General features: G+C 46.0%; 1 protein-coding gene across 1 annotated transcript; it reads left to right on the forward strand.

The window, feature by feature from the left end:
* Positions 1-563: 563 nt before the first annotated feature.
* SAP30L (SAP30 like) lies at positions 564-13,843 on the forward strand. Its single transcript, XM_019750400.2, has 4 exons — positions 564-761; positions 4,593-4,715; positions 6,966-7,064; positions 8,557-13,843. Exons 1-4 carry the CDS (start codon positions 564-566, stop codon positions 8,683-8,685), a joined length of 549 nt encoding a protein of 182 aa, XP_019605959.1. The 3' UTR covers positions 8,686-13,843.
* Positions 13,844-14,799: the final 956 nt, after the last annotated feature.

A 14,799-nucleotide genomic window follows, 5' to 3' on the forward strand; every position in this document is an offset into this window, starting at 1 on the left:
AGGGGTGGGGCGGGCCGGACACTCCGCGGGGCCCGGGCGCCGCGGGTTCGAGGCCGGGCCCCGCGCGGGGAGGCCGCGCCACCCCGAGGGAGCTGCCCGGCGGCGAGTTTGCCCAGCAGCCGAAAGAAGGCGGGAGCCAGCGGGGGCCCTCGAAACCCTCTGGCAACCCCGGCCTGAAGTCCCCGGGGAGCCGCCGCTTCCAGGGACGCCCTCCCGGACGCCCCTGCCGAAGGGTAACGGTTCTGGGCCCCCGGCAGAAGGCGCCTCCGGGTGACCCCCGGCGGGGCCCTGCGAGCCGCTGGAGTCAACCCCGGGGCCTCGAGCGGGGAGGAAGGGGCTTTCCAGAGACGCGGGGCCGGAGCCAAAGGAGCCGGAGCCAAAGGAGCCGGAGCGTGGCGGAGCGGAGCGGGCCCTCCCGGGCGCGGGGCAGTGCAGTGCCTTGTCTGGAGACGGACTCTGGGACCCTCGGGTCTGGGGGTCTCAGCGACCTGCCCCGCGGGGAGAACGGCCGCGGAGTGGCCTACAGGTGACCTCTTCCCGAGGGGCTGGCCCGGGGCGGGGAGATGAACGGCTTTAGCACCGAGGAGGACAGCCGCGAAGGGCCCCCTGCCGCCCCGGCCGCTGCCCCGGGCTACGGCCAGAGCTGCTGCCTCATCGAGGACGGCGAGCGCTGCGTCCGGCCCGCGGGCAACGCCTCCTTCAGCAAGAGGGTCCAGAAGAGCATCTCACAGAAGAAACTCAAGCTGGACATCGACAAGAGCGTGAGTGCCCGCCCCCGCGGCCCCCACTGGGCTCCCTGCGGCTGCCCTCGGACTACCCGCGGGACTCCGGGGCCCTCCCCGCCCTGGGCCTCGCCACCCTTTATCTGCTAACTGAGTAGTTGGACTCCGGGTTTCTAAGGCCGCTTCAGCGCTGACGTGCTCTCTCTAGGATTCTGCCCAAATCCGGGAGGTTTGGGCAGGGGACTCCGAGGAGCCTTCCTGCCTAGGAAGATTGACAACAGTTTTTAGCTCGTTTTATTGGTTTAGGTATTGAAGCAGGGAGAAGGGGTTCATTGTGTTGGCCTGCGAAGAAGCAAGTATTGGGGAGGAGTGGTGAAGGGACCCGACACTTCTCCAACTTCTCCTCCACGGAACCCTGTTATTCCTTCAGAAAAGGAAAGGTGGCAGTTACTTCCCTGGCTGCCCGCGGCCTCGGCTTCTGCAGAGGATCCCGGAGCTCTCTGCTTCGCAGGCAGCTGTGAGGAAATGGGATTTTCAAGGATGTGGCAGAAATCAGGCCAAGACCAGGTCTTGGGAGGTGGTTCTTGCAGTCGAAGATGCTGGAAGGAAGAAAATCAAGGGGTAGCTTCCGTAGAAATGCGTGGGAGTTGGGGGGGGGGTGTTAAAATGGATAGACTTGCCCTGTGTTTCGTGCCTACCTATAGGAAAACTTTTCCTGTGTGATTTCACCTCTTGTAGTTAACAATTCTAAAGATGTGCCTATTGTCAACCAATTGAGAACTTTTTAGTTTTGACATCTGTTGCTGCACGCTTTAAGTGCCTGCCTCACAATTAGGAACTGGAAATGAATTAAGGGGGTGTTGAATATTCAGATAGACCAGCTAAGAGCTTAGGTGGTTAACATCCATTATCTTTTAGAAAATCTCTCCACTGTTGGGGGAAATCAGAAACTGATTGTTAAACTGAAAGGAGTCCCGCTTTTCCACTTAAACGAGTTTACAGTTGAAACTGAAGCCCAGCTAGGGAGGGACAGTGCCAAAGTCACACAGCACCTAAACGTCTGGTTAATTTCTTAAACCCATTATCTAATTTCCAAGCCTCATACATAAACTTTATTAAGTCTTTAATAAATTAAAACTCTTCCTTGCCCTTTCTTCCAGGCTCTTCCCTCCCATCCCCAATTTTTTTTAAAGTTGATTATAATACACTTGCAACTCTTGAAAGATGCTATTTTTAAGTAGTTGGGGCTCTCTTACTACAAATCTCGTATCAATGAATGAATGGATGGAATTTATCTGAAAGCAAACTGGCTAGACACTGAGGTGGTCCAGATGGGACATATGTTGAAGTGAAATGCTTAATTCTAAGACAGCAGTGAATTCATCCTCTTCAAAACATTGCCCACCTTCTGTGTAGGTTGTTGGGAGCCTTTACTTGAGCAGCTTACAATAATAATATTATTCAGTCCTTAAAAAAAAGAAATGTCCAGTTCTTTTAAACCCTTGGATGTCATCACATCTGAACGACTGTGCTGCTGCTGTTGGGGCTCCATTTCCCTAGTGACCCCACTAGAAAACCTGTGTTGAGCTGTGTTGATTGTTTCACACACACTGTGTAGAAGAGAGACAGCCTAAGCCTGGCACTAGCCTTCCCCAAAGGTAATGCTTCTGAAGGAGTAGGGTTTCGAGGTGGAATCACTCACAATTTGTTTCAAGGTGGTGGTGTAGAGCCATTTTTTCTGAAAGGGATTCTATTTCATTCTCACAGGCTTGGGCAGGAATTCAATTCTAAGTAAATGCTGTGTTACAAGAATTTTTAGCTGTTGTAGAAAATGAAACAGGAAAAATAAACACTAGAGCCTTTGCTACCACCCTCCTTCCTCCTCCCCTCCCAAAGGCCACTGAGCTCTGAAATGTCTGAAAACCAGTATGTACTTGAAAATGGTTAGGTAGAAATGACTGTATGTCTCGTAAGAGGGTCTAGCAGGGAAGCTTTTTAAATAATAGCACCAAAAATCCAACTGAGGCAGTTTACCTCATATTGTGTAGACATTGGCAGTGTTCTGTGATTTATTAAGATAACACATCCCTCCAATGGAACATATTTCAGCTTTTTTCTGGAGAAAAGTGTAAGTTGAGAATAGAAGACAAATGTCAAGGGAAGAAAGGACGTGCCAAGGGTTAGAAGGCTTGGGTGACCTTGGCTAGGTCATTTCCCGACTCTGGGTAGCTTCAGTTTAATCCCTCTAGAAAATGCAATGGGGGCCAGGGAGGTGATTGCTAAGTTCTCTTCCGTTTAGAATTCCATCATTCTAATGTCCTGAACTGAAATCTCCCAGTCACAGCTTTAGGAAATCACCTCTTTTGCCTGTTCTCCTACCAAATTTGTTACTGAATTTGAGGAGCCGTTTAATCTCTCAGAGTTTACATGTGGAACTGGCTAACGTGAGGACCAGCTTCCTGTCAGGGAAGTAGCGCGTGCTGTGAGTGTGCTCTCTTCCCTGATAAAAGTATGTTCGTAGTATATATATCAACTCAGTGGGATTCTTTGAGATAGTGACACATGCTATGTCTGAAAGTCCTTTGGCAGAGTTGAATCTGGCAAAGCTGTCCCAATTTGTAACATATGTAAATGGTGACTTTTACTGGCCTAAGCTACTTTTAGATCCAAGGTATGCCAATGTGGACACCACAGCATTTACTGAGTTCTTGCTGTCCATAAGACACCAGCACCCAGCACCACAGTGTAAAAACAACTCACTCATCCAGCTACATGAGAGTGATAATTCTTCCGATAAAAAGCAGTTTTCATTACTTTCTCCATGAAAAGGCCTGACATAATTGATGCTGGTTTCCTATCAGCCTGCTTTCATCTTTAAGAATTTAAGGAATAAAGTCAAATTCAGAAATCTCTCGAGAACAGAGGTGCAACATCTGTTTCGGTGACAACAGCCCCATGTAATTTACATAGGCATTCAGTTTCTGTAAGTTGTTCAGTTGGTTCCTCCAGCCAACCCTGATACCGACATTCTCAAATAAAAACGTATTCTTCAGTCTCAGCTGCTGTCACTGCCTCCAACCTATAAGAAAATCAGGCCTAGTATCCAGGTTCTTCTCGGTGGTTCCACCTTGTGAGAACTTGTATATCTCTCTTCAATTCTCTTTGTGGATCAGATGTGAGGTAATGCAAGAATTAGAACATGATACACAGAAATAAAATATTTCAGAGAGTTGTCATCCTACGATACTACCTTTTGTCAATTTAAAAATAGTGTGTCCTGTCTAGCATTACCACAGACCATTTCCTGCTTTTCTCCTTCCTGGGGCAATGCATTCCAGCCCACTGTAAGTTCCTAACTCCTACATGTCTGAAAATGTCATGTCACTCCTTGCTTCAAAAGCCTTGGGGGGCTCTATCTTATCTAAAGGAAAGTCAAGGTCAAAGCTGTTCTGATATGGACCCCACCCCCTACCACCACCCAAATTTCTCCTTATGTTCCTGCCTGGTTAGTCGCCTCCACCAGACACTGTCCACCCTGGGCCTCCTACTCACACCTTCTGTCGTCCTCCCTCTGGAATGCTTCCTGTCTACCTACAAATCCTCCTGTCTAGTCAGTGACCTCTACCCTGTCTCCACTGAATCCAGACTGTTGTCTTTCCGTGGGGACTTGGTGTTCAGTGAGACGTTCGTGTTGTCTTGTGGGTGTCGTGCTCTGCAACTCAGTGGCAAACGTCTGGAAATGGCGGCTCGCACTCAGTTCTCCCCTCTGTCCCCAGTGCCTTGTAAAGGAGAGGGGCCCATTCACTTGACAGATACCTGTAGCTGTGTCCATGGAAATGACAACTCTGACTTTAATTTGCTTCCCATCAGGTCAGGCACCTGTATATCTGCGATTTCCACAAAAATTTCATCCAGAGTGTACGAAATAAAAGGAAGAGGAAGACAAGTGACGATGGTGGAGATTCTCCTGAGCACGACACTGACATTCCTGAGGTAACTGTCCACAAAAATCAGCTCAAGAAAGCTGGGAGAGCGGATTCTAATCTGATCCTTACCTCCAGCCTGCGTTTTGTGCTAAGAAGTCATTTCAGTCCCTTTGTTTGGCTGTTTATTTGAAAAGTGAATTACAAAATAAGAGTAATACCAAATCTGAGAGCTGAAAGCTTAGAAATCAACTGGTCTGACTGCCCCACCATTGTACAGACAAACACAGAGACCCAACGTCACATATACGGCTTGGGGGGCTCCAGTCCAGTTCCCTTTTCAGTAGTCCATGCAGCCTTTCTGTAAGAATAACCCTAACAAATACTTAAATACAATCACAATGTCAAATTGTTTAAAACTTTGTTTTTGTCTTTGAAGTTTGAGATGGAGTTTGTATGGTTTGGGGGAAGTCACTTCCCCTGTTTTCTGGTCTGCAAAATGAAGGTGTAAGTTGTCAGTTCATACCAGCTCTGATTTTCTATCACTGTCTCGTTCCTAGTTCAGGCTTGTTCCCAAGGATCCATTCCAAAGTCAGTGTTACTGGACCAGGAGTTCTCAACCCTGGCACTACTGGCCTTTGGGGCCAGATGACTTTGAGTTCTGGCTGCTGTCCTGCGTATTGTAGGATGTTTAGCAGCATCCCTGGATCCAACCCACTAGATGCCAGTCATGCCACCCCAAGTCGTGACAATCAAAAAAATGTCTCCACACATGCCAGGTGTTCTCTGAGGGGCAAAATTGTCCCATGTTGAGAACCACGACACCAGACCACAAGACCTAGGGTCTCAAAGCAGAAGGCCGCCTTTCATCAAAATGCCAGTGTCTATTAAGCAAGGTCCAGGAAGGAATATTGGTTCCTTTCTATTTAAATTGTTTTCACTTAAGACTCAGCAAAGAAGAACTGTTTATAGAATACACTGAGTATTTGACACATGAATATTTCATAAGGCAACTGCCTGCTTGTTAGCACTCAAAGTGAAAACGATTGTAGGAATAGAAAGAGTAGGTGGGCCTTTGTCTGCAGATGTGGAGGAAACCTTTGAAAATACGATCCTTTCCCTCTGCGCCCCCCACCCCCACCCCGTGTCCCCTTTTCTAGCATTGGTTAATGTATCTTTATATTGCCTTTAGCGTTATTATTATTTTATAAAGAAATGTATATATTCAATTTCTAAATGCAGCCCCCCTCTCACGAAAAAACAGTAAAGAAAGAAAGAAAGGAAAAGGTTTGAGGAATGTTTTAAGAAGAATGAAGGACTTTGGTCCCTCATATTGATCATTCATTTTGTTTTTAAGTGCTCTCCACCTGCCTGAAGCAAGAACATCTCTTTTAGAGGCAGGTAAAAGCAGCCCAACTTTCTGGGCCTTCAATGTTTCATGACTGTGCAGCTTTCCTCTCTTCCTGTGTTAGAAGAAAAAGGGAGGGGTCCTTTCCCCTCTTATGTCCAGTCATCTGCAGAAACCCCAGCCCTAACTGGATTTGTACACTTGTCACAGTAGCTTTTGAGCTTTCCCTGGAGGGTTGCTACAGATTCTAATCCCTAAGGCTGAGCCTAGGAAAGAACTATTTGAGAAGAACAGCACTTCCCACTGTGTTTCACACCCCTCTGTCCAGTCTGCTGCCAAACTCTGGCCCATCTCCCTCCAGGATGTCTGTCTGGTTTTACCTTTGCTCTCCATGCTTGGTGTTCCCTTCTAGCATCGTCACCCCTCAAAGCTCCACTTCATCATGTCACCTCTGGTTCATCACTACAGCATCTCCTTCTGCCCCCCTCCCCATCACTTGTCCCTACAAACCACTAGCTCCATCTTCCTGGAACCTCACCTTCTACCACCTGTGATAGCTCCTTCTGCTCTTCCAGACATGCTACCATCCAGCCTCACCTGTGAAATCCGTCAGGACAACCTCCGACCCCCTCACCCACTTATTCATCTCCTGGCTTTCTTTGCATCTGATCTTCTCCCTTATTCCCTATCGTTTCTCTGTGTCTCACTGCCTTTCTAAACCCTGCCTCTCCTTCGCCTCCTTCACTGCCTCCATTAGCCTTCTGGGACCACCCCTCCCCAGCCAGGACTCTTTGTCCACTGTTATTTTTGTCCTCCCAGCCAGTTAGTAGTCCTCAGTGGACCATTTCTAAGACTTCTTTGTAGTCCTCTCCATCCCCACCCCTACCTAGTATAGTGCGAGGCACATGGTGGGTTCTCGGTGAGTCATGGCTGGTCAGCTGATGGATAATGTGTTTCTCCTCTTCTCTCCAGGTTGATCTGTTCCAGCTGCAGGTGAACACTCTACGACGTTATAAACGACACTACAAATTGCAGACCAGACCAGGCTTCAATAAGGCCCAGTTAGCAGAAGTAGGTAGACGAAATTGCATTCAGAAAAGAGAGAGCCAGCATTGGGCTTCTGATGGTGACCTTGATTCTCCCTATTGCTGTGTGTGCCTGTCGATCACAATCCCCTTCAGAGGCCTGGAAGCAGCTCTCTGTTTCCTCTGTCGCACAGTTAAGAATCCCTCAGCTTTAGACCTGGGAAGGCTCTGTTTCCATAAAATAAACCATGGCACAGGAAGAGGGAAGGACTTGCTTAAAATCACACAGTGTGCTGGTAGCAGAATTGAGCCCGGAGTTTCAGAACTCCTAATTAGACTCTGTTATTTGTTCATTTATTTAAATCTTGTTTTGCACGATTCTTTATAGATATGTTCCTTTCTTCATAGTACGTGTCAGACTAATCATATCAAAAACCTTTGTAAGAGATACTTTTCTTTCTTTGGGTTTTTTTCCCTTGATTTCTTCTACTCTCATGTTGGTAATGGAGGTATTTATTATACTGAATGGAGCCCAAGAACGTTTTCTCCTGCCCTGAGTTCTTAACACAGTTTGGAGGTGGGGAATTGCTCCATTGGCCATTATTTTAATATACTGACCACCTGGCTGGATACTTCTGTCCTGTTGGCATTTGTATGGGTACTCGCTCATCCTTCTTTTCTTAACGTGTTTTTCTGCCGATTATAGAAAATTTGGGAAATGGAGAAAAGAAAAATACAATCCTACCATCCAGAAATAACCACTCTGTAGTTCTAATTCTCTGACTCTTTTTATCTGTCCTGGTCACTCAGTCCATCCAGAGATTTCCTTAAAGGCTCACAACCCCACTGATTTTTGGTCTTTCCTTTAGAGATTTCTTGCTGAGCTATTATTTTTTCTTAAACTCCTTCACCAGTATCCAGTTAAAACTTACGAGTACATAAGCCTTTCCCACTTTAAGATGACATTACCCATTTGCCAGTATTCACCCCTGGTGGAAGGGACAGGATGAGCTGGGGCAAGAGGTGACATGCGTTCTTAGTACTTATAGAATGAAGCAAAGTTATCAGGAATACAGAGTGAATGGTGAATTTTTCTTCAAATCTGATGTCTTTCAAGATGAATTCTTGGGTCACATACTTATATGTTTGATTGGCTATCCATTTGCCATAATTTCTAAAAAGACACTTTTTCACCCAGTTCTGGGGCCTGAGAGCTGGCCACCAGAGCAGCCCCAGTCTCTGCCTCCATTGGGATAACCTTGAGATCAGGGCATGATGGACAGCTGGCTGCCACTAAAATAGAACTGCACCTTCTGGAGGTGTTGTGGGTTAAAGTCCTGCTTTTGGAAGCCTGGAAAGCAAACCACCTAGATCCCAGGGAATGTAAGAACAGTCTGAGCTCTTACCATGGCAGGGACTTCAGCAGTGGTCATAATCCCTGCATGTCTCTGGCAACAGCTTCCTACTTCCTCTTTTGCCCAATTTAGAATCTGTGGCCCTGATTTATGCATGTTGTTCCGTTTTTTTCCCCCATGTAGACTGTCAGTCGACACTTCAGGAACATACCTGTGAACGAAAAAGAGACCCTTGCCTACTTCATCTACATGGTGAAGAGTAACAAGAGTAGACTGGACCAGAAATCCGAGGGTGGCAAGCAGCTTGAGTGAAGATGAAGTAGAAGGCCTAATGCACAGGTGATATCTGCTACATTTAAGCCCATAGAGACTTTTAAGTTTTATTGTAAATAAAAAAGTTTGAATGATAAATACTGTAAATCTCTTTGGTCAGGAGGATTATATTCTCCTGATTCAGCATGTGTATACAAAGACTTTCTTTTAAGGCAACTACTGGGCTGAAAAAACAAGATCATAAAAAGAATTAAAGAAAACTATGTATTGCAGCATTTAAGAAAACATCAAGTCAGTTCTTCTGGAAGTGTGGGATAACAAATATTTTGGTGGTCACCTTATAATCCCACACTGCCACGTGTGAGATGTCACCCTGGAATAGCAGCAGGGTACAGCTGATGGGGGAGGTGCATGAGCACACCCAAGTGTGCTGGGGACGTAGTGCCCCGCCTCCTAAAAAGCTTTGTCATTTATCAGAAAATCAGTTTGACCCTGGTCCCCTTCACTGGCCCTGCGCCTTACACACAGTAGGCATTCAGTCAGTATCTGTTGGCTAATTGGGCTGTGACTAACCGTGCCAGCCTTGTAACATCTGCTTCACACCTCTAGTTAACGAGACCTCTGCCATGTCTGTGGTCCGCCACTTAAATTCTAGAGTGTGGAGGAAATCCTGATACACAACAAAAGGTTTCAGATCCAATGAGGATTCAGGGCAATCGCATGTGCCAAGCTGTCTTTGTGGAGGTTCCAGAAACATGGATGCGACCTGTAAGAAGCAGCCCTTTGCACACCCCTCTGTGCTTCATTCTTTGAGGTGAAGTTATGCGCTATGACTTCAGCCATTCTCCTGGGCCATCAATTCTTTGGCAAACAGAGATACTCAGTGGTTTGGAGCTCATGTTTTCAGAAGTACTAATCCATAGTTCACAACCACCAAGGAAGCTGCCAAGGGCCATGTGACTCCTGCTCAGCAGTCCAGCTCTGGGGTAGAAAGTGTGATGGGCCTTGATACCCTGGGCTCCAAGATCAGCAGCAAATCATGGTTTTGAGCAACAAAGGTCAGTGCCATCTGATGCTCGTTTTTGAGAGCAATTTGCCTCCTTTTTAGGGGGAAAGATTGCTAACGTGATTTTCTTTTTAAGTATTAATAATTACCTGATATTTTTACATTCAAAAACTCCGTTTCCTCGATCTAATTATATCACAGCCAAAGCATCCTTTGAAAACAAAGCTTTATATCCAAAAGTCTACTTTTCCAAATTTTTCTAATCAATGTGTTCGGGGGCAGAGGGTGTTGGGTAAGAAATGGGAGAAAAAGAGAAGGAAAGGATTTGGAATGCTAATTTCTGACCCTCTTGACATATACTGTGGTCAAAAGTATCATTTTCTTACTCAGTTTTAATTCTGAGTTCTTAAGCCTTAAATACTAAAAGGAGCTGTGGACAGCCTGGCCTTGGGCAGAGTTTTAATGTCTCCTACATGGCTTAATCTGAGCATCAACACAGAGAAGTCAGAACGAAAATCTGCACTGAGCAAGGTGGTGGATTCATGTCTGTGGAGCAGAGTGCCCTGCTTTCTGTGGCTTGGGGACAGGGTCACCACTCTCACTAAAACGCAGTGTGTTCCATTGCAACACAGCTTTCGCCGGTGTTCAAACTGCATGTCTAGCAGATTGCATCTTTTTTACACATGTGTAGATGAATGTACATAGAACATACTCTAGGCTACGAGGGGGTCTTATTTTAATACACCTGGCTGTGGATGGCATGTCAGGGTGCTGAATGTTTAGTCATTCAGATCCTGATGTATTTAAAGGTTTCTCACTACTTATAGCTGATGTTGATGTATATGTAAGCAGCAAGACGGCTCAAAGGTGTGTGGATTATCTAGTTTTTTTCCCTGAGAAGCTGAATTAGAAAATAGAAAGGCTTTGAAGGCATCAGACACGAAGTTCCCTTTGTCAGGGGGGTGTGTTTTCTCATCAGGCTGGAGTTTGGGGGCAACTGGGGCCTGTAGGTTAAGGGATTCATTGGTAACCTGCTTTCTGGAAATGTCCCTATGTTACTGAGTTAGAGGGTGTATTTTTCTGATGCTTAAACCAAAATTATGGATGTGTACGTCATGTCACTATTTTTCTAACAGTAAATCTGTTTTCCCAGTTGAGAGAGACAGCAGTACAAGATATATTCTGTACAAGAATATGGTGTTAGGATCCATCTGTTCAAGTCTGTCTGTAAGAATGCTTTTGTTCCAAAGAGGAGCCTGGGGAAACTTTCCACCTCCAGCCAGGTGCTGTGCGCACTTGACTCCCATGACATCGTCTTTCCTCTAAAGGGAGTCACCTTTGGAAAGTGGAGGTTGTGGGTCTCTTTTCCACCTTTGAAAACACATCAGGTGAGAGAAAAGACAAAGCTATCTGAACTTACATTTCTCTTGTGTGCAGAAATCTGTTCTTTCATCAAACCACTAAACCACTTGCCTTAGTCTCTTCTGCAGTTTCCCATGGCTTGATCTGTGGGCAGGAGACTTCTGCCTGCCTGTTAGAAATGGCCGGGCCCTCCAAAGCAACTAGGTCTGGCTTCAGGGAGCAGTGGGGTTTGGGGCAAGCAGTGTTCATCTTGACTGCCTGCATTTTTACGCCGCCTGCCAAGGACTCTTCGTTTCTCTCCACCTGTAACATTGCAGCATTGCCTTCTTTCCTCTCGGTGCTCCTGGGCATAACTGGAATTTGAAATAGAACTGGCACTGCCTTCTTAAAGAGCATGGTTCCTGCCTCAGTTCGGGCCTGGTATGGTTTTCTCATATGCCCTGAAGGATATCACATGGAAATGTCAATATCCTGCCATTCATGTTGCTCCATTTTAAGGTTTATAAAAAACAAATGGACAAACTTCTTATTTCAACGAACAAACTCTTAGGTTGGCAACAGCACATGAAAAAGATCATAACTGAATCCTATGAAAGATTGAAACCAAAGGATTCAAGACCAGTGTTGTAAAATGAGGAGGAATTTCACTTATGTGTTATAGTCACTAAGCTGTTGGATGTTCCTGTCAAAGCTAAATATTCACTGCTAGCTTTCCAGAGAACAGATACTAATAATTGTTTGCAGCTGGAATGTTGCATCCTACCCTGGCATTTCAGCTGTTTATTATGTGGGCATTTTTGGTTAATATCCTACAGGACAAGTGCCTGGAGGAAGGGAGAAGTCAGGAGAGGAAGCTTACTCTGGGGGCCTCGCCTATTGAAATAAGCTATCCCGACCCAGAGTGATTGCTTCATGGAAATCATCTGAAGGCTCTCAGTCATTATAATGACAAGCTTCAGAAGTTGGTAAAGGGCCTTTTAACTCATCCAGTCCAGTCTCCCCATAGGTGCTGACATTCTGCCTCCAACCATCCCCCAAGGGTTTGAGCAGTCTGGGCTTAAACACCTCTGAGGACAGAGAACTCACTACCTCCTGGGGGTATCTGGTTCTATCTTTGTAGACTTCTGGCTTTTTCTGCGTTCTCTGTAACTTCCATCCGAGTCTCTGCCCACATGTAACAAGTTGCTCATCTTGGCCAAGGACCCAATTACTGGCGCTGTCCTGCGGCATAGCAATTGTTTGAAAAGGAGCAGCTAGCAAGTAGACATGTTGGCGTCCTGATTGCCCACCCCCCTGAGTATTGGTGCATTCAGTTCCGTGTTGGAGAATACTGAGGAAACCCCATCAGCCTGGTCCTTGCTGAAGCTGATGGAGAGAGTCGGGAGGCAGGGATGCTATTGGCTAAAAACAAACAAACAAACAAGACATAAGACAGAGGAGGCCTTAGTTCCATGCTTGTTCCACAAAAGCTAATGCTCACATCACTTAGGAAACACTTTAGCTAGAAAATTTTAGAATATTGCTCTGTGTGGAGTTTAAAGTTTCCGTAGCTGCTGAAGGCTTATACATTAAGATTCCTGCAAGTACTTCACATGTTGTTTTTACTGAGAAAACAGAGCTTAGGAACGTGGGGGAACCACATCTCTCAGTGTCAGACAAGTGCCATATTTTCAAGCTATAAAGTTACTATTGTCCAATTCATTCTTAGGGGAATGAGATGGGGAAACAAATTCAAAAAAGACTTACCCGGGTCCAGGCCTTACCTGGCCTAACCTGTCACCTTTGGGACCTGTCCCGTGCTCCTCTCCCTTTCTGACTTGCACGACTCTAATCCAGTGTAAAGTGAGTTGCCCTCAGATTCTTAAGACCTTGCAACTGAGCAAAGGATCCCAAGACCAACCTGCAGAACTCAAGGTTGAATGAATGATTAGAAAAGCAGTCATTTGAGTTGTGCAAAATGAATGGGAGGGGTGAACAGAACTAGCCTATAATTTAAGACCAGGGTTCAAAGTCCTAGAGGAAGGTGTAGTGTTCTCCTAGAATCTAAAGTCTCTTGAAATGGCCTTGCTCTGTGATCTGTTGGTCAGACTCCTGCCTTTCAGGTGGTCCTTGGAGCGTGTGTGATTCAGTTGGCCCTGACTCGGATAGACAGTTAGTTCTGTGGCCTTGTGATTCGCAGTCTCCCAGCCCCTGTTACTGAGCTAGGCAGTTGACCTGCAGGACAGGTGAGCTCTCAGTCATGCCCTGGGAAGCATGGTGCTGTAGGGGTGCCTTTTTATTCCTTTTGTTTCATTACAGACTGTTTCCAAGTTTATGGTTAGGAAGAATAAAGGTGATCTGATGTTTTCAGGTGGGATCCAAACTGGGGCAAGGTGGGACCTTTTCTTAAGGTAGAAATGTCTACAATCAGTTGCTTCATCTAGCCTGCATCTTAAAACACAAACCCTTTGGTTGCTGTCACTGAATGAACACATCTTTGCCAATGACAGGGTTGTACAGGACCCCTGTCTCATATTTCTATTACCTGTTATGCCCATCAGAGTGTTTGGCGGGGGGGTGGATTTCTTTTTTTTTTTTTCCATTTTGTAACTGCCTTATTGAAAAGCAAGTGCCCTTCCATTCCAGGCCTCCTCATAGTGTACATGTTTCCTGCCAAACTTGGGGGATCATTTGTATTTTAATTTTGTAATCTATGGCTCTGTACTGTTGAAAGGCTCTCAATTCTGTGGGGTCTCCTTAGTAATGTATGTGACTTTTCATGTTGCAATATCACACAGATGAGATGGCCCGACTTTCGCTCTTAATAAATGATCTGAATGAGTAACAAGACACTGTTGTTCTCTTTGAATGTCCACGTGGAATTGGGGTGCTTTCACTTTCTCATTTGGCCTCTGGGTGTGTACTACAGCGACTGATGACCCCGATCTTTCCTCCTGGCTCCAAGCCCTTGAACTAGCTCCTTCCCTGCCCGTTCAATCCCAGTGCACACCGAGTGAGTTTAGGTCACAGAAGTCTGGGCCCTGGTTCTAGTTCCGCTCCCACTCACTCACATGGAAAGAGACAGACTGGAGTCCGATGGCCTCAGTCTGGAGCCTGCATGCTGTATAGCATAGCAGACACCCTGGGGAAATCGCTTCACTCTGGGTCTTCAGTTATCTATCTATAAAATGAGAGCCGTAAGTAAAACAGATGGAGAATTGCACATTGAAATGATTTCAGTGGGCGTGCTGCAAACTGGAAAATTCAGGTCCCTTCTAAGAGCAGCCGCTACTCAGCTCCAGCCTGTTGCTGCCATGTGGGAATGCCAGCTCTGTGTGACCAGTTCTTGCAATTCAACAAGAGGAGCTGGAAATAGGGACCTTTATGTAAATATCCCAATGTTTAAATGTCTCAACAATTTATTTTTAACAGGGTGGGACTGGTGTTTCTTCAACTACATAGAAGCTTGCTATTTCAAGTTGGTCCATCAGCTGAGTTCTTACTAGAAATCTGGCCCCTCACCTGCCCTTCCATCTACTGAATCAGAATCTACATTTTAACAAAGTCCCCAGACAAGATGAGGTTATCTGACTCAGTTTATTGTGGAAGTCCGAGAGGCCCCCTGGGATGAAGCCCCTTGCCCAGCCAAGCCTCCGACTCAGGTCTTTTACTTCAAATCAGTCACTAAGTGCCACTTTAGTACAAAGCAGAATGAAAGGTAAGAAATACAATCCATATTTTTTTGTATCATATTAACTAGAATTCATGTATGCTAGCTCTAAAACTATAAACAGCACTACAATGTA

This window comes from Rhinolophus sinicus, linkage group LG10 (genome assembly GCF_036562045.2).
Source record: "Rhinolophus sinicus isolate RSC01 linkage group LG10, ASM3656204v1, whole genome shotgun sequence".
NCBI lineage: Eukaryota > Metazoa > Chordata > Mammalia > Chiroptera > Rhinolophidae > Rhinolophus > Rhinolophus sinicus.

Coding starts and splice junctions, on each gene's coding strand:
- SAP30L (XM_019750400.2), top strand. CDS start 564: ATGAACGGCTTTAGCACCGAGGAGGACAGCCGCGAAGGGCCCCCTGCC. Junction 4,716..6,965: donor ACGACACTGACATTCCTGAG/GTAACTGTCCAC, acceptor TCTTCTCTCCAG/GTTGATCTGTTCCAGCTGCA. Junction 7,065..8,556: donor ATAAGGCCCAGTTAGCAGAA/GTAGGTAGACGA, acceptor TCCCCCATGTAG/ACTGTCAGTCGACACTTCAG.